The sequence below is a fragment of the Oncorhynchus masou genome, chromosome 6 (assembly GCF_036934945.1).
Source record: "Oncorhynchus masou masou isolate Uvic2021 chromosome 6, UVic_Omas_1.1, whole genome shotgun sequence".
NCBI classification, from domain to species: domain Eukaryota; kingdom Metazoa; phylum Chordata; class Actinopteri; order Salmoniformes; family Salmonidae; genus Oncorhynchus; species Oncorhynchus masou.
In genome coordinates, this window is record NC_088217.1 from 30,682,797 (window position 1) to 30,709,660 (window position 26,864).

The 26,864-nt window shown below is 44.4% G+C and overlaps 1 protein-coding gene across 2 annotated transcripts in view; it reads right to left on the reverse strand.

Annotated features, from left to right (window-relative positions):
• Window positions 1-26,864, reverse strand: part of LOC135541882 (sodium channel protein type 8 subunit alpha-like) — a 152,867-nt gene that overhangs the window by 78,276 nt on the left and 47,727 nt on the right. The window contains exons 3-7 of one of the 2 annotated variants that reach the window (XM_064968340.1): window positions 16,882-17,012; window positions 16,014-16,094; window positions 15,763-15,891; window positions 12,624-12,715; window positions 8,189-8,410 (exon numbers count right to left, since the gene is read on the reverse strand). In XM_064968340.1, coding sequence (XP_064824412.1) covers window positions 8,189-8,410; window positions 12,624-12,715; window positions 15,763-15,891; window positions 16,014-16,094; window positions 16,882-17,012 — 655 coding nt within the window. Of the gene's footprint in view, window positions 1-8,188; window positions 8,411-12,623; window positions 12,716-15,762; window positions 15,892-16,013; window positions 16,095-16,881; window positions 17,013-26,864 lie in introns of those variants that run through there. The other variant, XM_064968338.1, reaches the window with a different exon arrangement.

The following is a 26,864-nucleotide window of genomic DNA, read 5'->3' on the forward strand; positions in this document are numbered from 1 at the left end:
GCATGGACTCACTGTGGTTACCTGACACTCGCAGGTTGATGGGAACCATACTGTGAGTGACCCTGCCAACAGCGCATCCGTCCAATGCTCTGGCGTCCATGGGAATAGAAAGGGGTTGTTTGGAGAAGCCCTGATCCGACACCAGGGTAGCGTTCATTAAGCTCCTGTCAGCCACAAAATCCATAATCATTGTGAAAGATTTAGACCGGTCACAGCAGGACTTTCCACAGCAGGAAAGTATGGGAAATGGGAGACTCCCTGTATGGCTCACCAGCATACTCGTACCTACTGATGAGCGTGGTCTTTTACTGGACAGGTAGATATGTAATGTCCTGTAGTACCACATAATAGACAACTTTTGGAGCTCAGTCTGCGTAAATGTTCCTTAGGAGACAAGCTAGCCTGCCCAGTTGCATGGGCTCCGGAGGAGGCGAGTCAACAGTCCTCGATGATTCCCGGGGGAACTCGGGTGACGTCGGATTCTTTCAGGTAAGCAGGCATCGGGGACTTTTGAGATACTTCGGAGGCAAGGGGGAACCCGAGGTGGAACCCGTGGACGAGCGCATATGGCTGGGCTCTCCCTGCTGCGTTCCCGTAACCGCCCATCGATCCTTATGGTCAGGTCTATGAGGGAGTTTATGTCCACTGGCAGCTCCCGGGCTGCAAGCTATTCTTTAATTCCCTCCAATATTCAGTGAAGGAAGGTGTCGAACAGGGACTCCAGGTTCCATGTACTCTCGGCAGCCAACGTGCAAAAATCTACCTCGTACTCTGACTGCGTCAAGACTCCAGTAGTGTGGCAAAGTACCTTCTGAGCCACCTCTCTCCCAGACACCGGAGAATTGAACACCTTTCTTACCTCCGCCATGAAAACGTCCAGACTAATGTAACCAATTCGGAGTTAATTGGGGTTCTCAGGAAGACTGGGTAGGCTGGGGAGAGGCACCGCTGGTGGCGGGGTTACTGGGAGTAGAAGGTTACCATAGTGGCTTGCTGCCTAGTAGATAGTCCGCATAATTATTCCAACAATGCATTGAGGGCATGGTCATGGCATTCCGCCAAGGTATGGAGTCCCTCCACAAGGTTATGCAGTTATTCCTCATGTCTTCCAATGGTGGCTCCTTGGAGGGAGACAGTATTGCGGAACTGGTCCGAGTCTGCTTGGTCAGTCATGACCCAGATGCAGACACTGAATGGCAAGCAGGCTCAGGGTCAGGACATGCAGAAAGGTCGGAACCAAGAAAACTAGAAATCAAAAACTTGAGAACTGGAGAAATCAGAAACACGCTGGTAAGACCTAACAAAACAAGACGAACTGGCAGCAGACAAACAAAAAAGACATGTATAAATACACAGGAGATAATGGGGAAGAATAGGAGACACCTGGTGGGAGGTGGAGACAAGCACACGGCAGATGAAACAGATCAGGGTGTGACACTGGCCTCCACAATCACCCGACCTCAACCCAATTGAGATGGTTTGGGATGAGTTGGACCGCAGATTGAAGGAAAAGCAGCCAACAAGTGCTTAGCGTATGTGGGAACTCCTTCAAGACTGTTGGAAAATAATTCTTAATGAAGCTAGTTGAGAGAATGCAAAGCTGTCATCAAGGCAAAGGGTGGCTACTTACTTTTTTTGGTTACTAATTGATTCCATGTGTGTTATTTCATAGTGTTGATGTCTTCACTATTATTCTACAATGTAGAAAATAGTAAAAATAAAGAAAAACCCTGGAATGATTAGGCGTGTCCAAACTTTTGACCATATGTGCTATATGTGTTATGATAACTGCGTTGTTTGGTCTATAGTGCCCGGCTGCTCTGCCTTCTTAACAACACTATCAACAAGACATGTCCTACAGGCCCTGGTTTTGTTGCACCTTGACTACTGTTCAGTCGTGTGGTCAGGTGCCACAAAAAAGGACTTAGGGAAATTGCAATTGGCTCAGAACAAGGCAGCACGTCTGGCCCTTGAATGTACACAGAGAGCTAATATTAATAATATGCATATCAATCTCTCCTGGCTCAATGAAGAGGAGAGATTAACTTCATCACTACTTGTATTTATGTATTGACATGTTGAATGCACTGAGCTGTCAGTCTAAACTACTGGCACACAGCTCAGACACCCATGCATAACCCACATGACATGCCACAAGAGGTCTCTTCACAATCCCCAAGTTCAGAACAGACTATGGGAGGCACACAGTGCTACATAGAACCATGACTACATGAAACTCCATTCCACATCAAGTAACTGATGGAAGCAGTAAAATTAGATTAAAAAAACAGATAAACACCTTATGGAACAGCGGGGACTGTGAAGCAACACAGACACAGACACATGCATACACACTCACACACGATAACATACGCACTTTACACACACATACACATGGAATTAAGTACTGTAGATATGTGGTGGAGTAGGAGTCTGAGGGCACACAGTGTGTTGTGAAATCTGTGAATGTAATGTTTTAAAAATGGTATAAACTTCTTCAGGATTATGTACCTGTACAGGAACCAAATCAGCGGAAATTCCAGAGCGCCAACTTATTGTACTTGTTAAAACCCAAACTTTCATTAAAATTCACATGCAGGGTACTCAATTCAAGCCACACTCGTTGTGAATATAGCCAACATGTCAGATTTGTAAAATGCTTTTCGGGCGAAAGCATGAGAAGCTATTATCTGATAGCATGCAGCCCCCAGAAACACACAAAGGGGACGTAAACAAAGAAATTAGCGTAGCCGGCGCTACCCAAAACGCAGAAATAAAATATAAAACATTCATTATCTTTGACGAGATTCTTTGTTGGCACTCCTATATGTCCCATAAACATCACAATTGGGTCTTTTGTTCGATTAAATCGGTCCATATATACCCAAAATGTCCATTTATGAACAAGTCACGTTTCCAAACGCGACGTCATTTAATAAAATTCATAAAGTTGCCTATAAACTTTGACAAAACACTTCAACCTACTTCTGTAATCCAATTTTAGGTATTAGTAAACGTTAATAAACGATCAAATTGATCACGGAGAGATCTGTATTCAATAGCTAGAAGTTTACAAAACGAAGTCCAGTTCCTCACGGACATTTTTTTCAGTTGCGCACCTGAAGACCGGATGTGCTATTGACTAATCTAACCAAGGATAAAGGTCCCTGGTAATCACAACACTGGCGACATCGTGTGGAAGCTGCAGGAATTGCAAGCACAGTTCCATCATTTATGACAAGCCTTAGACAATACAACACTGGCGGATGGATTTTTTCTTTGTAGATTTTGTGATCAGGTTTTCTTGCGATTTTGACAACGGAACTCGTTCTGTTATAGTCACAGACACCATTGAACCAGTTCTAGAAACTTCAGAGTGTTTTCTATGCACACATACTAATCATATGCTTATACTATATTCCTGGCATGAGTAGCAGGACGTTGAAATGTTGCGCGATTTTTAACAGAATGTTGAAAAAAGTAGCTCGATCTCCAACATTTTGCTGGACCCCAGGAAGAGTAGCTGCTGCCTTGGTAGCAGCTAATGGAGATCCATAATAAATACAAATAACCTGTTGAGCAACATCTGTCCACAAAACATCTTGCATGTAACAAACAGTTACATAACCTATAGCATGGTCAAGCAAGTTAATGTCTCCAACATTTGCGGACTACTAAACAACTATTGATTTAGAACCACGGAGAGTTACCACAAGTTGCAAAGAAAACAGGCCCTGCCTCCACTATTCCAGCACCATTTCAACTTCAATATCATTTAATCACCTATCCTTAGTCTAATACAGTGACAACTAAAATATACCAAAAACGATTTAGTCCAATCAACACAAGCTAAATATGATGTGACTGACCATGGTACTGATTTTTATGTGTGTGTGCGTGTGCGTGTGCGAGCCTGCAAATAAAAAATAAATGTTGACTCACCCTACTTGTAGAGAAACGCCAATGTCATCCTCCTCTTTCATGTTGCCTAAACATTCTCTGACGCTGTCCTATAGTATATGCTTTTAGTTTTTGTTGTCCGAGGCTACCTGGCTAAAATAACAGGCCAGCTAGTTAACATTAGCCTACTACATCTAGCTACATGTTGAACTTCCATCCTTTCAGGGCAGGGGCACAATGTATAAATGTATGGTTGGATCTGAATCGCCGTTATAAAATTTGCCAGTACGGAGAATTAAATAAAAACGCAAGTCCAAATCCTTATCTCCATCCATGGCTAATTTAGGAAAGGGACAATTTTTGTAACAATTCAAGTGTTTCTGTAAACGAGGTTTGGCTTATGGTGTGATGTGATTGGTGTGAAAGCGAATCCAAACTGGTTTCTATTGACACAATGTTTTGGTACGTCAGGACCATTCATAGTTGAGCTCACTCAATTTAGCGCGACGTTGATTAGCTATTATTTTTATTTTATCAAGGGAGGCCAAATGCTTGGCGGCTTCCATTGTATTCAATACTACAGGCGGCAACAATTTCATATTATTTTTGACCAGACGGCATCAGATAGATGGGCTTCACATACAGAGACAGAGGAGTGTTGTTTCGCTCGCTCGGATGCTTTCTCCGGTGAGATACATTCAGCCTCTTGCCAAAAAAGATGTTGAATCACAGAGCGACTACATAAATTATTTTAATATGCTTTTTAATAATTATTTTGTGTTTTTTGGTGTTATTATGGTGAATAAATATATTGCCTGTAAGAATTCTGGGGGGGGGGGTCCTGCATGGTAAGTCTGGCTCTCTAGTAGAATGCACAAGATTACATTTTTGAATTTGGGTAGTGCCTCATCAGTGCCTCTTGTCATGTTAGTCATTGCATACCTTAGAAAGCTACTTATAACCCATGACTGCTAATGTTTTTTAAATTTTGTTTATTTAGCCCATAGATGGTGTTGTCATTTTTTTGTCATTCAAGTACCACATACAGTAAATACACATGGCAAAATGTATAGAATTGCACTAAAATTTGCTTTAAAACTAATGCATTTTCTTTGCACTTGCAGGAAATAAGATTTAAAGCTGCAGAATTCTCTTCACTAACAAGAGGGGTATGAACAGTTTGTGTCATGAACATTGCTTGTGCCCATAGAAATAGACGTGGCATGTGCACTCTCGCACAAGGGGAGCATGGGATGTTCCCCAATGCTGGAAGTGGGGGCCCAGAGTAAACAGGTTTGGGAACCTCTGGTTTGCACCGTCCAGAGTGCCAGGACCCCTTCCACACACTCACTGTATAGTAACAAGTGGCATGTGTTTTGAGAGACTGTGCGATCTGAAACCGGTCATCCCTTACCTATGCTCTATATCCAAAGTGTTTTGCTTTTTGCAATACCTGTTGGACAGAGACTTTTCCACTGTTAAGGTGTACTTGGCTGCCATCGCTGCCTGTCATATAGGCTTTGACACTATACAGTAGGAAAAACTTCCTCTGATATGTCGTTTTATGAATGCTGACGGCGCAAGCAGCTCACTCACTCGCTTTGTGGACGTAAGAGCTATGGTAAAGCGGTTTTGAAAGAGAGAAACTTAATCTCTTACGCCTAGTCCCCAAGCCTTTAGTCCCATTTTGATTACTGTCTATTGTACTTATGGCTATTTCACAGCAGCCCTTCGAGCCACTGGAAAGCATTGAGATGAAGTATCTTTCTTTCAAAACCACTTTATCAATACATTTTTTGGCAGAAATGGAACATGTGTAGTTTAATGTGCCTTAATAACAAACGTGTATGCCATCTGTAAATGCGTATAATTTGGTTAACCACGAAAAAAGACAGGAATGTTCCCGCTAGCCATGATTGGCTGAGATAATGGATGGGCTGGACATGCCGAGAGATGAGTTCGGATTGGTCTGCCATGTAGCACACTTCGTTCTATAACATGAGCTGGGCAGTATGTGTAGGTAATCCTTTGTAACGCTGCTTTAAAAAAAAATATATCAAGTAGTAGAAGTGCAAAAGTGTTGATCTCCACTTTCTGGAGGAACAAGTTTTGAAATCAGTGGAATGCCCGATGGAATTAGAGTATGATAGCTAAGGAGATGGAGAAAATGCTGGTGTTTGATTGCAAATATGCCGAGGTAGTTGAAAGAGAACACACAGAAGGCTGTTGTATAAAACACCTGTCTCAGGATTATATCTTCAAACTAAGGGCAACCATGGCATCCATGGCAGAGAGGAAGAAGCGTCCATCCATGTTTATGGGTAAGATAGTCTAGCTAGCCACATTTTCAGATGTTATACGTTTCTAATTTTGTTAGAAGTTAGCTAGCTAACATTAGCTGACTGGCTCGCTCGCTAACGTTATGTGTATGATCTGTGTAAGTAATATTATTTGTATCTCAGAGCCATTTGCATTGCTAGTTAAAGCCTCACGTTAGCTAGCTAGCCAACATTGAACATGGTTGGTTAGCTACCTGCAGATTCATGCAGGATAGTAATGCTATGAGTTGGGATTATGGTTCATTGTTAAGCTAGCTAGCTACATGTCTAACAAAAGACACCACTATGCAAGTAACCATTTCACTACACCTTCTGTATCCTGTGCATGTGACAAATAAACATAGATTTTATTTGATATAGTATGCGTTTACCAGAGACGGTAATGTGAAGTTCATGACCTGGTGGGTTTATTGGTGTTAAAATACACTAGTTATGCTATTTTGGACCACCAGGCTGCGGATGCCATGCAGCCTGTAGTTTTTGTGTTTATTATTTTTCATAACAACAATGACAAGTTTGATGTCAAACGACAATAGAATGTTCATGATGTCACTGCGACATGGATAGACGTAGTATAAACCGGCCTTTAGTCTTGAAATCTTTGATTGTTTAGAACATGTCCTCACATGTAAATCCTTAAAGAGATGGGTGGGGCTAAGGCTTAAGAGGGTGTGAACGATGCAAAATGGGTGTTGGCAAAAAATAGCTCTCCAGTTGTTTTACCAAAACATTCAAGTGCCATTTTGTCAAAAGTGAGGTTACAAGTTTATCAACTTCCCATTGTTCCTCAACTGTAGTGTATGACATACAATTTTCTAGCTCTGAGTCTCTACTTTTATCCAGTAGGTTACATATCTGCGACACAGGAGTGGGCTATATCCCATTGTGAGACAGCAAAACGAGTATTTGAAAGAGAATTTACAAGAGCGACGGCCTTTAAAAAGTTAATCCCTCTGAAAAATGGTCTATGTGGCATCGATGTGAGTTGGAAACAGTTATTCTAGTCAAAATTGACTACAAGTGTAAACAGGATAATTTTGGTCATAAAGTCAGTTTCGTAGAAAACGGAGTTTGGAGCATCCATGTGTCACAACGGTTAATAAAAGTTGGGTTGAGATTTGACAATGTCCATTTGCCCACTAATATGGGGTGAACAGCTGAGGTGATTGCTTTCTATCCAATACCGTATACAGTGAGACAGACCTGCCCAGCAGTCCGACTTTATTTAAATATGACCACATATCGCGCATTTTTTTACTCATGAAATACTGCACCAAACACCTCAGTTAGATATAAAATTGTGCAACTAAAATATCCTCTGCAAAAACGTCAAAATTAATTACAGATTTCTTGATATATCTTAGATTCATTCTGGGGATTTTGAGGAAGTATAATAAGCTTCCTCATCTAGTGTCTTATGGGGGGACAAACATCATGACCCAAATGTGGAATCGGTCAGCAAACACACCTCCAAGACTGAAATCTCGTTTTTTGAATGATCAACAGAAAAACACGTTCTAATCGGCGTGTTCAGTGGATATTTAAAGTTACTTTCATAATCCCGGTTCTCAGATAATAGAATGAGGTATCTCACGGCGCTTCCCTGCTCAAGAATGCTTGAGAATGACCAGAAGGCGGGCCCAACAGACGTCGTGTGATTGGAGCTCCCTTAGTCACCCGCCTTAAAAGGCATATCTCTTATGAGATACCTCTATTATCAGAGAACTGGAGTTACGAAAGTAACCTTAAGTTTTGCGTCATAGTCTTTAATCTAGACTATGAGTGAAACACAGAAAAGATCGACCCATTAACTAAAAAGGATACATTTTATCAGATTCTCTGGTAGGCATGGCCTACCTGGCACCCCCTCAAACTCAACTCAAATGTTATAAGTCGAAACGGTCTTCTGTCTCAGTGTCACACATTGTTTGGCTGTGTGTCGGACTCACTGCTGTTCATGATGTATTCGGTCCAGTCGAAGCCCTTGCTGCCATTGGCCAGGTAGTTCTCAGTGGAGTTGATTGGCCAGATGACACATTTCTGCCGCAGGTTGCCCATGAAGAGCTGTAGTCCAATCAAAGCGAAGACACTGAGACAGAAGACCGTGAGGATCATAACGTCTGACAATTTCTTGACGGATTGAACTAGAGCACCGACGATGGTCTTGAGTCCTGGGGGAAGGAACCAGACATGCATTCACACACACAGACACAAATGTGCACACACACACACACACACACCCGCGTATGTGTGTTTGTGTACACACACATACATATAAACACACAAGTGCACACACGCACACAAACAAAGAGAAATGGGCATTGCTGGAAGTACAAGCTTAGCTATGAATTATTTCTATAGAGTTTATATAGTAGTAGTATAGTAGACCATCACATAAAACTGTACTTCTTCAAGTTAACATCAAACCAAAACGACCGCTCTGTTCAGAATCAACAATATCTCAATTTGGACAGGTATAACAGAAATATTCTAAACTGCAGGCGTATGTGTCATAATAATAATAATGTGTATGGTTGATATATTTTCCATGAGGAAAGGAAGGTTTTCACTTCAAACACTCTGATATGTCAATAGTGATTGTGTTCTATATTGTTAGTTACTGTTAAGTCATATTGAACTAAATTACAGTGAGAATAGCATCCTTGATAACTACCGTACCAGTCATAAGTTTAGACACACCTACTCATTCAAGGGTTTTTCTTTATTTGTACTATTTTCTACATTGTAGAATAATAGTGAAGACATCAAAACCATGAGATGACACATATGTAATCATGTAGTAACCAAAAAAGTGTTTAACAAATCAAAATATATTTGAGATTCTTCAAAGTAGCCTCCCTTTGCCTTGATGATAGCTTTGCACACTCTTGGCATTCTCTTAACCAGCTTCAACTTGAATGCTTTTCCAACAGTCTTGAAGGAGTTCCGACATATGCAGAGCACTTGTTGGCTGCTTTTCATTCACTCTGCGGTCCATCTCATCCCAAACCATCTCAAATGGGCTGAGGTCAGGTGATTGTGGAGTCCAGATCATCTGATGCAGCACTCCATCACTCTCCTTCTTGGTCAAATAGCCTTTACACAGCCTAGAGATGTGTTGGGTCATTGTCCTGTTGAAAAACAAATAATAGTCCCACTAAGCACAAACCAGATGGGATGGCGTATCGATGCAGAATGCTGTGGTAGCCATGCTGGTTAAGTGTGCTTTGAATTATAAATAAGTCATTGACAGTGTCCCCAGTAAAGCACCCCCACACTATCACACATACTCCTCCATGCTTCACGGTGGGAATCACACATGTGGAGATCATCCGTTCTTCTACTCTGCCTCTCACAAAGACACTGCGGTTGAAACCAAAAATCTCAAATTTGGACTAATCAGACCAAAGGACAGATTTCCACCGGTCTAATGTCCATTGCTCGTGTTTCTTGCCCCAAGCAAGTCTCTTCTTATTATTGTTGTTCTTCAGTAGAGGTTTCTTTGCAGCAATTCGACCATGAAGGCCTGATTCACAGTCTCCTCTGAACAGTTGATGTTGAGTTGTGTCTGTTAATTGAACTCTGTGAAGCATTTATTTGGGCTGCAATTTCTGAGGCTGGCAACTATAATGAACTTATCCTCTGCAGCAGAGGTAACTCTGGGTCTTCCTTTCCTGTGGCGGCACTCATGAGAGCCAGTTTCATCATAGCGCTGGATGGTTTTTGCGACTGCACTTGACGAAACTTTCAAAGTTCTTGACATTTTCCAGAGTGACTGACCTTCATGTCTTAAAGTAATGACGGACTGTCGTTTCTCTTTGCTTATTTGAGCTGTTCTTGACATAATATGGACTTGATATTTTACCAAATTGTGCTATATTCTGTATACCACCCCTACCTTGTCACAACATAACTGATTGGCACAAACGCATTAAGAAGGAAAGAAATTCCACAAATGAACTTTTAACAAGGCACACCTGTTAATGCCTTCCTACCTCATGAAGCTGGTTGAGAGAACGCCAACAGTGTGACAAGCTGTCATCAAGGCAAAGGGTGGCTACTTTGAAGAATCTCAAATATAAAATGTTATGTTTTTTAACACTTTTTTGGTTACTACATGATTCCATATGTGTTACTTCATAGTTTTGATGTCTTCACTATTATTCTCCAATTTAGAAAATATAAAAAATAAAGAAAAACCCTTGAAAGAGTAGGTGTGTCCAAACATTTGTCTGTTACTGTACATCAAACAATAGTACAATAATTAAAGACACATAAAAACCAGCAAGAAGATTATCAGACATTCAAGCATTTCAAACACCACAACATAGAAACACAACAACATTGAGAGTGCCCCTACGTGAGATTTCCATGAGACTGACACACTTCAGTGATGATCAAAATATTCCCCAAATGTTCTAAATCAACAAAATGACACAGAGGTAGGCTACACCAAAATAGTTCTAAGACTAATAGGTGATGGAGTTGTGGAGGGATACCAATTCATGACAAGTTTATGTTAATTTACACCATTATGTGAATGTAATTTTTCTGTAATTTGCCCTTGTTATTTTTCTGTTCAAGTCTCAGTTTCACAGGCAGTGTAGAGCATCCTTGGAAAGAGTGGGGCCACTCTCAAATAATAGATATCAAAACAACTACAAAACATCCACCAGATCGACCAAATACAGCAGCACAGCACAATGAAGAGAGAGCGCAGGAATGGGTTCAGTCAGAGGAAGAAGTTGGAAGAGAAGAGAGGGTAGACGAGGGGGGCAAGGGTAAGTGGGGACAAGTGGGAATGGCAGGTTGCATGCAGGTCATTTAAACGCCAAGGCTGAAGGAATTGACTCCATGTCATCATCACCTGTCTGTCTGGCAACCGGGATGGTGACTTAGCTTGGTTCCCATGGTTAGAATGGTTCCCATCCTAGGCACCCCCATCATGTCCCACTGGTGCTGTGTGGTGTGATCCCCACTGGGTGAGCCTTTTAGGTTGGGACCCCTTTAGATCAGAGGCCTACACTGGAGACTGAGCCAACACTACTTACTGGACTAGATGTATTTAATGCACAAATTCACATTTACTTCCTGCCCCAGACATTTGTTCAACAACACTTTTGCACCATTAAAGTGTTCTGCAGTCGAAGTTCTACAAAATCTCCAAAGGCTAACTAAGTGTGTGTGTGTGTGTGTGTGTGTGTGTGTGTGTGTGTACATAACACAACTGATTTTCAACCCAACACTTTCAACCCTCCCCCCAGAGAAAAAGCCTTCAGGTGGATCTCCAATGAGTTTTTCTCTGGGGGGGGGGGTTATATTTGCACCATTGGAACTGTTGGATTGAAATCAGTTGTGTTACCACTGTGTTTATTTCCTTAGTTACTTTCTCTGTTGTGTTTATGCCTTAATGTCCCAGGATTAACAAAGATCTTCTCAGAAACTAAAAGTCCACATTTAGGAGTTCACTGTTATAATCATAACAGAATGGAATTCAAAGTAAAGAAGCTCCTTAAAAGCCAAAGTTGTAAGATAAAAAAGCAGGTGTCTTGAAAAGCTTCATGCAGCATAAAGTGTGTTGTCAAACTAGGCTTGGCAGTCTTAAGGAATTCATTGTTCTCCAGAGTGCTCCGTTATGGTCAGGGCTTCATACAGAAATGTGATGTATTTTAAAGATGGTGACAACAACTAAGGTAGAAATTTGAACACAAACTCATCACCTAAACGTTCTGTATTTACCTCGATTCATTCATTTGGTGGATGTCAACACATGACTCTCTGTTGGAAAGTGAATCGAACCTCTCTGAAGAGATCCTCATGGTCTAAATAAGATACAATGTGTGAGTGTGAAACCCTTGTCTATCACTTTGACTTGGAGGTTAAGATGTCAATAATAATAACTATTTTGCATTTTTACTACTCCTCATACTAAGACCCTGAGTTTTTCTTTACCATGGGAGCGTTATCAACTAGGGCCTGACGTTTTCCTTGGGGGACAACTCAGGCTCCTACCCATACGATCTGCTCTCAGTATACTGTATGAATCTGTTAATGTCACTTTGGGGGAGAATATTATTAAAATACAAGCATTAATACAACATTTGCAGTGTATCCCACCTGCGTATTATATGGGTTGTTCGTCTTCTAGTATGTCATATCAGGAGCACCTTTTCAACTTAACACCACAAGACTGCCAGTAGACTGCGAAGCCTATCAAAAATGTATTGCTACCATTTTTGATCGTTTGGAAAATAAAAAGTCAACAAAACAGTTATCGTTTCTGAGGCATCCTCTTTAAGAGTCTAAAGTAATAAGAAATTATGAGAATCCATTGAATGAGAAATCAAAATAAGCTCAGCCTTAGTATGTAAATGGGAGTCTCACCTGGAATGACTGAAATAGTTTTCAATGCTCGGAGAACTCTGAACGTTCTCAGCGCCGAGACATTCCCCAGGTCCACAAATTCTGTTACATATCTGTAACGGGGTAGGATCACACACAGAACAAAACACCATGACACAAAACACAAACGGGAACACACACAAACCTACAGGTCACACACACGGATGCCAAGTGCACCACACCAGCACCATCACCACTGAAGAAGATGACCAACAGGAGGAGGGGACACCACAGCGAGAGAGAGAGAGTGAGAGAGAGAAGCGCCTATCCCTCCAGGAGAGAGGAGCGAGGGTGGAAGAGTAAACTAAAAGAAACATAAAACAAAACCACACCTAACACTGACCCCAGCAACTCGCCCGCCCGCCCGCACACACACATCTGCACAGTCTTACCTGGGATAACAGAAATAGTTTTCAAAGCCCTCAGAACCCTGAACGTACGCAGAGCTGACACATTGCCTAGGTTTACAAACTCTGTTATATACCTGCAGAGTGGATCAGATCATAGTTACTCAGCAGTCGTTCCAGAATGAAAGAGAGAAAGAAGGCAGGATTGTGGTAAATGCCATTTCAATTAAGTCAATTCAGTAAGTAAACTGAAATTCCAATTAAAAAATGTTGTTATTGAAAATATTTGGAATTTCAGTTTACTTCCTGAACTGACTGAATTGAAACGGAATTGACCCCAACCTTGAAAGAAAGAAAATACAAAAATAAATAAAGGAATAAAAAGGAAGATAGGAAAATACAAAATAAATAAATAAATACACTGTATGGCCCAAAAGGTTTCAACCAAATGTTTCAAAATGTTACACAGATAAATCAGAGAAAACATATTGTTGTGCTAAAATTGGGGCAGGGCAATCATTCCTTGCCAAACTAGAACAATTACAATATTTGCATAACTTCAATCATCAAAATCTCCTTTTAGCAAATTCCAAAAAGACTGCTATCCCTGACCATTGAAAACATCTTCTTTGGTAGGATATCCCCCCCCTCTGCAACATGTTGATTTTAAAGGAGGATACAAGTAGAGTAACCAGATAAAAAAATGTACGCATCTGTATAAACTCTACATCATTTCAAGGAGCTATCTCACTCTCTAGAATTTACACATCTGTATAAACTCTACATCATTTCAAGGAGCTATCTCACTCTCTAGAATTTACACATCTGTATAAACTCTCCATCATTTCAAGGAGCTATCTCACTCTCTAGAATTTAACTAGTGAGCCATCACATGAAAATGGATTCTCTTTCAACAAACCCATGCATATGTGTGTCATTCTCATAAAATTCAACATTACAAATATACAGTGCATTCGAAAAGTATTCTAACCCCATTTTCTTACATTACATCCTTATTCTAAAATCTATTAAATATAATTGTTTTCTTATCAATCTACACACAATACCCCATAATGACAAAGCAAAAACAGGTTTTTAGAATTGTTTCAAATGTATTAATAAATAAAAAACTGATATCAAATTCAGACCTTTTGCTATGAGACTTGAAATTGAGCACAGGTGCATCCTGTTTCTATTGATCATCTTTGAGATGTTTCCACAACTGTGGACTGTGAGTCCACCTGTGGTAAATTCAATTGATTGTACATGATTTGGAAAGGCAAACACCTGTCTGTATGTCCCACAGTTGACAGTGCATGTCAGAGCAAAAACCAAGCCATGAGGTGGAAGGAATTGTCTGTAGAGCTTGAAGACAGGATTGTGTCGGGGCACAAATCTGGAGAAGGGTACCAAAAACCTTCTGCAACATTGAAGGTCCCCAAGAACACAGTGGCCTCCATCATTCTTAAATGGAAGAAGTTTGGAACCACCAAGACTCCTCCGAGAGCTGGCCGCCCTGCCAAACTGAAAACCGGGGCATTTTGGTCAGGGAGGTGACCAAGAACCCAATGATCACTCTGACAGAGCTCCAGAGTTCCTCTGTGGAGATGGGAGAACCTTCCAGAAGGACAGCCATCTCTGCAGAACTCCACCAATCAAGCCTTTATGGTGTAGTGGCCAGACAGAAGCCACTCCTCAATAAAAGGCACATGACACCCCGCTTGGAGTTTGCCAAAAGGCACCTAAAGGACTCTCAGACCATGAGAAACGAGATTCTGTGATCTGATAAAACCAAGATTGAACTATTTGGCCTGAATGTCAAGCATCACATCTGGAGGAAACCTGGCACCATCCCGACGGTAAAGCATGGCGATGGCAGCATCATGGTGTGGGGATGTTTATCAGCGACAGGGACTGGGAGACTAGTCAGGATCGAGGGAAAGATGAAAGGAGCAAAGTACAGAGAGATCCTTGATGAAAACCTGCTCCAGAGCACTCAGGACCTCAGACTGGGGTGAAAGTTCACCTTCCAACAGGACAATGACCCTAAGCACACAGTGAAGACAACGCAGGAGTGGATTTTGGACAAGTCTGGACAATTTCCTTGAGTGACCCAGCTAGAGCCCAGACTTGAACCTGGTCGAACATCTCTGGAGAGACTTGAAAATAGCTTTGCAGCATCGCTCCCCATCCAACCTGACAGAGCTTGAGAGGATCTGCAGTGAAGAATGAGAGAAACTCCCCAAATACAGGCGTGCCAAGCTTGTAGCATCATAATCGCTGTAATCGCTGCCAAAGATGCTTCAAACAAGTACTGAGTAAAAGGTCTGAATACTTATGTAAATGTGAAATTTCAGTAGCTTTAAAAAAAATACATTTCCAAAAATGTATAAAAACCTGTTTTTGCTTCGTCATTATTGGGTATTGTATGCAGATTGATGAGGAGGAAAAAAACATTGAATCCATTTTACAATAAGGGTAACGTAACAAAATTGGGAATAAGTCAAAGGGTCTGAATACTTTCTGAATGCAGTGTACCTGTACTAACATATACTGTATGTCCTATTGACTGATTGATTCAGTTGAATTAATTCTATTTTGTGGAATTAATATTTGGAGATGCTTCATCATCTTGGATTATTTTGCATGATTTGCAAAATTCTCTGGTGTGGAATGTACTGCCTGGCCCAACCCTGTCACCCTGGTAGAGATGGCAGTGCAGAGAGAGATCGAGGTGTAGAGAGAGGAATATTGGGAGGAGGTGGACTACTTACGCCATAGAGATCACCATGAAGTCCAGCCAGTTCCATGGATCTCGTAGAAAAGTGAACCCATCTATACAAAAGCCTCGCGCCACAATCTTGGTAAGTGATTCGAAGGTGTAGATACCTGTGAAGGTATATCTAGAGCACAATAAGACGAGAGACAGTGAAAGGGTGAGATATGTGAATAAATGCATATTTGTTTATAAATGTGTTCTAAACAGTTTATGAATGTGCACAGGGAGTTATAAATCAATACTTACTCTACTATCTTGTTCCATTCTGGAGGATCACTAAATGTCATGAAAACACAGTTGGTCAAAATGGTGCTCATGATGATCATACTGAATACCGTAACAGGGAAGAGAGTTAAGAAAAGGTTGATGACCATATAAACTCCACCACCCATCAACATACAGTAGGAACATAGTTGAATAAACTGTGAGACACTCTACAATAACACAGTTCATCCATTATTTTTCAAATTTGATTTTAACCCTTTTTTTCTCCGCAATATCGATCTTGTCTCATCACTGCAACTCCCCAACGGGCTCAGGAGGCAAAGGTCAAGTCATGCTTCCTCCGAAACATGACCCGCCTCAAACGGAGGAAACACCGTTTAACTGATGACCGAGGTCAGCCTGCAGGTGCCTAGCCTGCCACAAGGAGTTGCTAGAGCGCGATGAGCCAAGAAAAGCCCCCTCGACCAAACCCTCCCCTAACCTGGATGACGCTGGGCCAATTGTGCACCGCCCTATGGGACTCCCAATCACGGCCGGTTGTGATACAGCCTGGGATCGAACCCAGGTCTGTAGTGCCGTCTCAAGCACTGCGATGCAGTGGCCCCATCCATTAAATATTTAACGAGATGTGGATCCAGGGTATCCGGATAAGGGAGGAAAGATTTTTCCGGACAGTGTGGGTCACAAGATCCAGATCAATGCACAAGGATGATTTGGCCTGTATCACCTCTTCTCTGATTCTTCAACCAATCAAAAGAAAACATCACAATCACTATCTCCTTCAACCTTAATATTATGTACAGTACATTGAAGAAGTACATGTACATGCTCTGTAATTTCCCCATGATAAACAACAAAATCATAATTTCAAAGCAAGACAATGCACCACTTGAAAGGATATGAGTGTATCAAAATCTTAATTGCTATTCGCCTAAAGAGACTAAAAGGGCTGATGACGTACAAGGAGTCCGTGGCGTGGAAGCGGAAGATTGTTTTCCCTTTGTTTAGGACTATAAACGTCTGGAGAGAGAGAGAGAGAGAGAGAGAGAGAGAGAGAGAGAGAGAGAGAGAGAGAGAGAGAGAGAGAGAGAGAGATGCATTAACAAGAGCAATGCAAGGCATGACACATACAGGACATGTAGAAAAGAAAAGCTGCACAATCTCATGGCTCCGATGTAATTATGCTGCCTTCATCAGGGTTTCATGACACATACAGTACATCCCATGCTGAGATAACAGAAATGGGAAGTCATGACTAAGGTACACTAAGCTGACTGTTCATTGGCTGATCTGATCTCTGAGTCACTGCAGGCCTCATCTCTGAGTCACAGGACACACAAGGTGGCTCCACTCATTTTATGGAACTTGCTGCTTCAGTTTGCCATGCCCATTCACTACAAGAAGAATTCTGTTGTATTACGACCACAAGAAGTTTTCAAGTTTAAACCCACTTTAACATGGCACCATAAGGAGTACTCTGTGCATTTCCTCCCAAAAGCAATCAACAAGAGGGTAAACCAATATTGGTAACTTATTTGTTACTGAGGTATAAACGGTATATCCTAAGATGTGCTGACCGTGTGTTTTATGCACATACTAAATCAAATCAAATCAAATCAAATGTTATTTGTCACATACACATGGTTAGCAGATGTTAATGCGAGTGTAGCGAAATGCTTGTGCTTCTAGTTCCGACAATGCAGTAATAACCAACAAGTAATCTAGCTAACAATTCCAAAACTACTACCTTATACACACAAGTGTAAGGGATAAAGAATATGTACATAAAGATATATGAATGAGTGATGGTACAGAGCGGCATAGGCAAGATACAGTAGATGGTATTGAGTACAGTATATACATATGAGATGAGTATGTAAACAAAGTGGCATAGTTAAAGTGGCTAGTGATACATGTATTACATAAAGATGCAGTAGATGATATAGAGTACAGTATATATGTATACATATGAGATGAATAATGTAGGGTATGTAAACATTATATTAGGTAGCATTGTTTAAAGTAAGGCAGAGAATTCTGATTCTTTAGTAATTTGCATACTTTTTAGCCAGTAGTTCTCAAAGTAAAATTGCTTACTATGTCACACAGGTGCAGATATGTGCACCACGTCAAGGCTCTCTCTCTCTCCTGTGTGTGTGTATCTTGCTAGTGAAGGGCTGAAGCTCTTTGGCTAGAACTTGCTAGGGAGCTGGCCCTCTTGGGGGAAATGTAGGGAAAACAGTCACTTTCAAAGTAGGGATTTTGTGGCTAGTTGAGGTGAAATTAATTCTGCTCATAGATTCTGCATGAATGAACTACACATTGACATATCCAGCCCAAAGCGGGAGGTTTAAAAAATACTTAGTACTCGGCAAAGTTCCAGAGCATGTCTTTAAGTCAACCATGACCTTTAATCTCTTCCACTAAAGCACATGTACATGCCTCTTTTACTAATGAGAAGACATATTTCACAACTATTACGGAATGTGTGAAAAATATCAAATGGAATTCAATGACCAGGTCTGAATAGCCTAATAACTAAAAAACTTCAAATGTCATTAAGTTTTTCAACATTTCAAAAAGTACTAACTACTGTACCACTTCCAGTTAGAGTAACTAAGAGCCCCTGACTGACGGTGACAGTCAGATATCCCAGTGTTTGTGTCTGTTCCTTCCTTCCTGTGTTCCTCTCCCCTCTCTCCAATCTGTGGCCAAATAGTTGTCTTCTAGTCCCAGCTTAAAGCTCTTACTGGAAAAGAACTGCAAACGATGCCATCGATCAAGCCAAGATCTGCTGACTCCAGCCTCTCAACAACCACTCCCCATCCCATAAACAGGCCCGGGCCAAGTGGGGCTGGGCTGGCTGTGGTGAGGTTGGACCCAGAGTTCTGAGAGAAGGAGCGTGTGTGTGTGTGTGTGTGTGTGTGTGTGTGTGTGTGTGTGTGTGTGTGTGTGTGTGTGTGTGTGTGTGTGTGTGTGTGTGTGTGTGTGTGTGTGTGTGTGTGGTGTGTGTGCGTGTGTGTGTGTGTGTGTGTGTGTGTGTGTGTGTGTGTGTGTGTGTGTGTGTGTGTGGTGTGTGTGCGTGGTGTGTGTGTGTGTGTATGTGTGTGCATGTGAGAGAGAGAGAGTTTGTCTGAAGTCCTTTTTGGCATCTCTATATACCTACTGTATGTCTTTGTAGGTGTGGATTCTTTCTCTGAATGTGTATGTGTCTGGTTGTTCTGCATGCCATGTGAACAGTTTAGTTTTTAATGTGTTAGTCTGACTTTGTGTTTCTGTTGTAAATGTGTTGGGCTTACAGTGTAACGGGTTGTTTGACTGTGTGTGAATTGGGCTGTATCTGTGTTCAGTGTGTAGTATGGTGAGCTGAGATGTTTTAGTGTTTAATTCTATGCGTGTTGGCCTATGTTGCGTGGGGTGCGGTATACTGGCCTATATATTCTCCCCTAGTCCCACAACAGCTGTGGAGTGTAATACTGTACTGTACTGTACAGTAGGAAGATACTGCCGAGATCATCTGATCATCTGGACTCATGTGTTACGTAGCACCCCTCTCTCTCTCTCTGTCTCTCTGGGTATGGTTGGGAACAGGACTAATGAATGAAGTGGAGCCAGAAAGGTTCATGTAGGCACTTATAATTAACAGTATGGCTGATTGTCTACTGGTCACGCTTCTGCTGTGATGTCTCTTTCCTCTCACTCCCTGTGCACACACACATCCACATACAAGCGTGCATACACGCATGCACACAAACACACGTGTGTGCGCTCATGCATAAATGCAATCGCAAACAGCCCCCCCCCTCACACACACACACACACACACACACACACACACACACACACACACACACACACACACACACACACACACACACACACACACACACACACACACACACACACACACTGGGACTGTCCGTTTGTCACACACTCCAAGGGAAACACTGGCAAGGAACGGCTGGGCAACAAGAGAGGTGTCCTGAGACAGGAGTGTCCTGAAAGCTAATTAGATTAAAGTAGTGAATGGTGGCTGCAGAGCAGTCTGGGGAAAGACTAAATGTATTCACTATCTGCATTACAACACTCCTCACTCTCCCCTGATCCCTCGCTCTCTCCTTCCCTAAATATTTCTTCCTCTCCTTTCTTTTTGACCATAAACTATCTATAGCTAGGCTAACTCAAATCCTCACCATTTCTTCCTGTCAGAAAAAATTGTCTGCCTCTATCATTTACCCCAATCATTGTCTGGTGTAGGTTAAAATTAGGCCCAGGTACAAATTAGGGCTACAGCAAAAATCTAACATTCCAAGAAATGTGGGGAGTCAAATGTTGCTATGACAGAAGAGACGTGTAATGAGTGGCCTGCTCTGCTCATTGTCAACATGGCCACAGATTTGGTTCCTATAGCCTCATGTTAGGTGTATGCGTTCTCTCTGGTTGTCCTGATCTTCAACTCCTCCTTCCCTCCCTCTCTTTCTTCCCTCCTTCCCTGGGGAGTGAAGGCAACTTTTACCTCAGACCCTCTGAGGACATAGCTTTAGTTTAGGACACACAGGTAAGCCTCTGTTTGCATGGCTCTAATAGTCTTATTGGCACCAAATGGTTACATTCCAATGTCATTAATCATATTAAATGTGATTAAAGAATCATATTAATCTTATCTACTGCTATCAGCCAGGAATAGTCATTCATATTCTGACAGGCCTTTGATTCACTGACATTATTGAGCCATAATAACTACAGATTCTCAATACAATATTTCATTGGACCAATCTGTAGAGATTTTCCCAGTTCGCTGACATCTGCAGTTATTTGCTCCCGAACAGTTTTCATTTTGTGATGACACATCATACACACACACTGACATACACACATGCATGCACACACACACCCCATACATTGGTTTCATCGCTAATATGCTAGGCCTGTGTTTCAATTTAGGTCATCCACTATGGCATACTGCAATCAACGTACATACAGAATCATAATTCAATTGTAAAGGGTAAGTCTGTAAGCTGGACGGATGTGGAGAGAGATGAGGGAGAGAATCTGCTATTGACTACACTCACTGGCTACTGTATATGGCTGTGGATAGAGGAACAGACAGTTAGTCAGTCAGTGAGAGAAAGAGAGAGAGAGAGAGAGAGAGAGAGAGAGAGAGAGAGAGAGAAAGAAGAAGGAAGGAGAGGGGGATGTAGCCTATAGGAGGATAGGAGCCAGGACATAGTGAGGTGCCCATTACTATGGAGAGGAGAGTAGGCTAACTAGCCTACGATTCCTGGACATATTGAAGTGGGCCAATACATATCAACTGTTTGATGCATGAGTGTGCTGGACCCACTGTGTGATAATCAAAGGCACGCTTCACATGCATAAACACACACCATCATACAGTATATACACTTTCTTTTTTCTACTGTGTCATTGACTTGTTTATTGTGTTATTGGCTTGTTTATTGTTTATTCCATGTTATTCCATGTGTAAGTTTGTGTTGTCTGTGTCACAATGCTTTGCTTTATCTTGGCCAGGTCACAGTTGTAAATGAGACCTTGTTCTCAACTGGTCTACCTGGTTAAATAAAAAATCAAATAAACAAAGTGGCACAGGTCCTATACTAGTACACACACAGGAATGCAGTCCCACTGATCTAAATACTAGTACACACACAGGAATGCAGTCCCACTGATCTAAATACTAGTACACACAGGAATGCAGTCCCACTGATCTAAATACTAGTACACACACAGGAATGCAGTCCCAATGATCTAAATACTAGTACACACACAGGAATGCAGTCCCACTGATCTAAATACTAGTACACACACAGGAATGCAGTCCCACTGATCTAAATACTAGTACACACACAGGAATGCAGTCCCACTGATCTAAATACTAGTACACACACAGGAATGCAGCCCCAATGATCTAAATACTAGTACACACACAGGAATGCAGTCCCACTGATCTAAATACTAGTACACACACAGGAATGCAGTCCCACTGATCTAAATACTAGTACACACACAGGAATGCAGTCCCACTGATCTAAATACTAGTACACACACAGGAATGCAGTCCCACTGATCTAAATACTAGTACACACACAGGAATGCAGTCCCAATGATCTAAATACTAGTACACACACAGGAATGCAGTCCCAATGATCTAAATACTAGTACACACACAGGAATGCAGTCCCAATGATCTAAATACTAGTACACACACAATGCAAACGGAATGTCTCATGTGACGGATTTGCTGCAAAGCTACTGCAAGTCATCAGCCACAATAGAAGCTTTGAAGAGAAATACATATGCAGGAATAGGAGGCAGAATGCAGCTGCAGAGACAACCAAAGAGAGGAAGAGGAAGGAGGGAGGGGGAGAGGCATGCAGTGGAGCAGTGAGAGAGGGATGTGGAGGGGGAATGCAGGGATACAGGGACAGCAGCAAAGACAGACAAAGAGAGAGGGAGCAAAATAAGGAGAGAGAGAGATAGGAATGGGGGCACGCAGTGGAGGAGAAAGAGAGAGATAGAGAGAGGGGAATGAGGGGGTGGAGGGGGAGAGGGAGGAATGCAGAAGAAAACCATGAGAGCTGCAGAGGGGAGAGAGCCAAAGCAGAGATGGATGGCTAGATGTAGGGAGGGAGGGAGGGAGGAGAGGGATGTGAAGATGGAGGGAGGGAGAAGAGGGAGGGTAGATGTAGGGAGGGAGGGAGGGAGGAGAGGGATGGGTAGGGGAGGGGGTAGGGATGGAGGGAGGGAGGGAGGGAGGGAGGGAGGGAGGGAGGGAGGGAGGGATGGGTAGATGGGGAGGGAGGGAGGGGAGGGAGGGAGGGGGAGGGAGGGAGGGAGGGAGGGAGGGAGGGAGGGAGGGGAGGAGAGGGATGGGGAGGAGGGGAGGGAGGGAGGGGTGGGTAGATGAGGGAGGGAGGGATGGGTAGATGTAGGGAGGGAGGGAGGATAGGGATGGGTAGGGAGGGAGGGAGGGAGGGAGTGATGTGAAGATGGAGGGAGGGAGGAAGAGGGAAGGGTAGATGTAGGGAGGGAGGGAGGGAGGAGAGGGATGGGTAGATGGAGGGAGGGAGGGAGGGAGGAGGGAGGGAGGGAGGGAGGGAGGGAGGGAGGGAGGGAGGGAGGGAGGGAGGGAGGGAGGGAGGGATGGGTAGATGGAGGGAGGGAGGGAGGGAGGGGGAGGGAGGGAGGGAGGGAGGGAGGGAGGGAGGGAGGGAGGGAGGGAGGGAGGGAGGGGGAGGTAGGGAGGAAAGGGATGGGTAGATGTAGGGAGGGAGGGAGGGAGGGAGGGATGGTAGATGTAGGGAGGGAGGAAGATGGGGGAAGGGTAGATGTAGGGAGGGAGGGAGGGAGGAGAGGGATGGGTAGATGGAGGGAGGGAGGGAGGGAGGGAGGGAGGGAGGGAGGGGAGGGAGGGAGGGAGGGAGGGAGGGAGGGAGGGAGGGAGGGGGAGGGAGGGAGGGAGGGAGGGAGGGGAGGGAGGGAGGGATGGGTAGATGTAGGGAGGGAGGGAGGAAAGGGATGGGTATGTAGTAGGAGGGAGGGAGGGAGGGAGGGAGGGAGGGAGGGAGGGAGGGAGGGAGGGAGGGAGGGAGGGAGGGAGGGAGGGAGGGAGGAGAGGGATGGGTAGATGTAGGGAGGGAGGGAGGAAAGGGATGGGTAGAGGGAGAGGGAGGGAGGGGAGGGAGGGAGGGAGGGAGGGAGGGAGGGAGGGAGGGAGGGAGGGGAGGGAGGGAGGGAGGGAGGGAGGGAGGGAGGGATGTAGGGAGGGAGGGGAAAGGGATGGGTAGAGGAGGGAGGGAGGGAGGGAGGGGGAGGGAGGGAGGGAGGGAGGGAGGGAGGGAGGGAGGGGGATGGAGGGAGGGAGGGATGGAGGGAGGGAGGGAGGGAGGGAGGGATGGGTAGATGTAGAGGGAGGGAGGGAGGGAGGGAGGGAGGGAGGGAGGGAGGGAGGGAGGGAGGGAGGGAGGGAGGGAGGGAGGGAGGGAGGGAGGGAGAGGGATGTGTAGATGGAGGGAGGAGAGGGATGGGTAGATGTAGGGAGAGAGGGAGGAGAGGGATGGGTAGATGTAGGGAGGGGAGGGAGGATAGGGATGGGTAGATGTGGGGAGGGAGGGAGGGAGGAGAGGGATGTGAAGATGGAGGGAGGGAGGGAGGGAGAGAGGGGAAGGGTAGATGTAGGGAGGGAGGAGAGGGATGGGTAGATGGAGGGAGGGAGGGAGGAGAGGGATGGGTAGATGTAGGGAGGGAGGGAGGGAGGAGAGGGATGGGTTAGATGGAGGGAGGGAGGGAGGGAGGGAGGGAGGGAGGGAGGGGTAGGGATGTAGGGAGGGAGGGAGGGAGGGAGGGAGGGAGGGGGAGATGAGGGAGGGAGGGAGGAAGGGAGGGATGGGTAGATGGAGGGAGAGGAGGGAGGGAGAGGGATGGAGGGAGATGGAGGGAGGGGAGGGAGGGAGGGGGATAGGGATGGGTAGATGTAGGGAGAGAGGGAGGAGAGGGAGGGTAGATGTAGGGAGGGAGGGAGGGAGGATAGGGATGGGTAGATGTAGGGAGGGAGGGAGGGAGGAGAGGGATGTGAAGATGGAGGGAGGGAGGGAGGGAAGAGAGGGAGGGTAGATGTAGGGAGGGAGGGAGGGAGGGAGGGAGGGAGGGAGGGAGGGAGGGAGGGAGGGAGGGAGGGAGGGAGGGAGGGAGGGAGGGAGGGAGGGAGGAAAGGGATGGGTAGATGTAGCTTCCGGTTCCGGGTTGGAGCGAGCGGTCGCATCTACACATCTGTCTGCAGGTAGTATAACTTTTCATTACATTTCATTATAGTACAACGGTTTGATTTGTCTAATCTTAGCAATTTCTTCTTAGCTAGCTACATAGCCGTCTTTGTATCAAAGATAATTGCGTAATTATCGTATTTCGTCGTCCTAACGTAGTCTACACTGCTATCTGCCCAGCAGCTAGCTAAGCAGCTAGCTAACGTCTACCGTCCACCAGCACTGTAGAAACTATTACACTCAACTGAACGACTCGATTAGTGTAGTGTTAGCTAGCTACATAGTTGTCTTTGCTGTCTTCGTTTCCAAGATAATTGTGTAGTTTAGAGTGTGTAGACTTAGAGTGATTATCTTAATTTACCGAGGTTAGCTAGCCAGCTGTTTGTCGTCCTTAACGTAGGAGATACTGCTAGCTAGCTAGCCAACAGCTAGCCAACCTCTACCGAATAGAACTTCAACTACCCGGTCAACATTCCGCTTCACTCCACAGGTAGTATCACATTTTCATTTCACTTCATTACAGTACAACGGTTTGATTTGTTTGATCGTAGCTAGCTAGCTACATAGCCATCTTTGTATCTAAGACAATTGTGTAGTCTAGAGCGATTTTCTAGGTCAGCTAGCCAGCTATTGTCGTTCTTTTAACGTAACGTAACGCAATCAACACTGCTAGCTAGCCAGCTAGCCCCCGAATAGCAGCACTGTAGAAACTATTACACTCGACGGAACGACTTGATTAGTGTAGTGTCAACAACGCAGCCACTGCCAGCTAGCCTACAAAGTCAACAACGCAGCCACTGCCAGCTAGCCTACTCCAGCAGTACTGTATCATTTCAATCATTTTAGTCAATAAGATACTTGCTACTAAATTTTAACTTTCTGAACATTCGAGATGTGTAGTCCACTTGTCATTCCAATCTCCTTTGCATTAGCGTAGCCTCTTCTGTAGCCTGTCAACTATGTGTCTATCTATCCCTGTTCTCTCCTCTCTGCACAGACCATACAAACGCTCCACACCGCGTGGCCGCGGCCACCCTAATCTGGTGGTCCCAGCGCGCACGACCCACGTGGAGTTCCAGGTCTCCGGTAGCCTCTGGAACTGCCGATCTGCGGCCAACAAGGCAGACTTCATCTCAGCCTATGCCTCCCTCCAGTCCCTCGACTTCTTGGCACTGACGGAAACATGGATCACCACAGATAACACTGCTACTCCTACTGCTCTCTCTTCGTCCGCCCACGTGTTCTCGCACACCCCGAGAGCTTCTGGTCAGCGGGGTGGTGGCACCGGGATCCTCATCTCTCCCAAGTGGTCATTCTCTCTTTCTCCCCTTACCCATCTGTCTATCGCCTCCTTTGAATTCCATGCTGTCACAGTTACCAGCCCTTTCAAGCTTAACATCCTTATCATTTATCGCCCTCCAGGTTCCCTCGGAGAGTTCATCAATGAGCTTGATGCCTTGATAAGCTCCTTTCATGAGGACGGCTCACCTCTCACAGTCCTCTGCCTCCTTCTTTCCACTCCTCTCCTCTTTTGACCTCACCCTCTCACCTTCCCCCCCTACTCACAAGGCAGGCAATACGCTCGACCTCATCTTTACTAGATGCTGTTCTTCCACTAACCTCATTGCAACTCCCCTCCAAGTCTCCGACCACTACCTTGTATCCTTTTCCCTCTCGCTCTCATCCAACACTTCCCACACTGCCCCTACTCGGATGGTATCGCGCCGTCCCAACCTTCGCTCTCTCTCCCCCGCTACTCTCTCCTCTTCCATCCTATCATCTCTTCCCTCTGCTCATACCTTCTCCAACCTATCTCCTGATTCTGCCTCCTCAACCCTCCTCTCTTCCCTTTCTGCATCCTTTGACTCTCTATGTCCCCTATCCTCCAGGCCGGCTCGGTCCTCCCCTCCCGCTCCGTGGCTCGACGACTCATTGCGAGCTCACAGAACAGTGCTCCGGGCAGCCGAGCGGAAATGGAGGAAAACTCGCCTCCCTGCGGACCTGGCATCCTTTCACTCCCTCCTCTCTACATTTTCCTCCTCTGTCTCTGCTGCTAAAGCCACTTTCTACCACTCTAAATTCCAAGCAT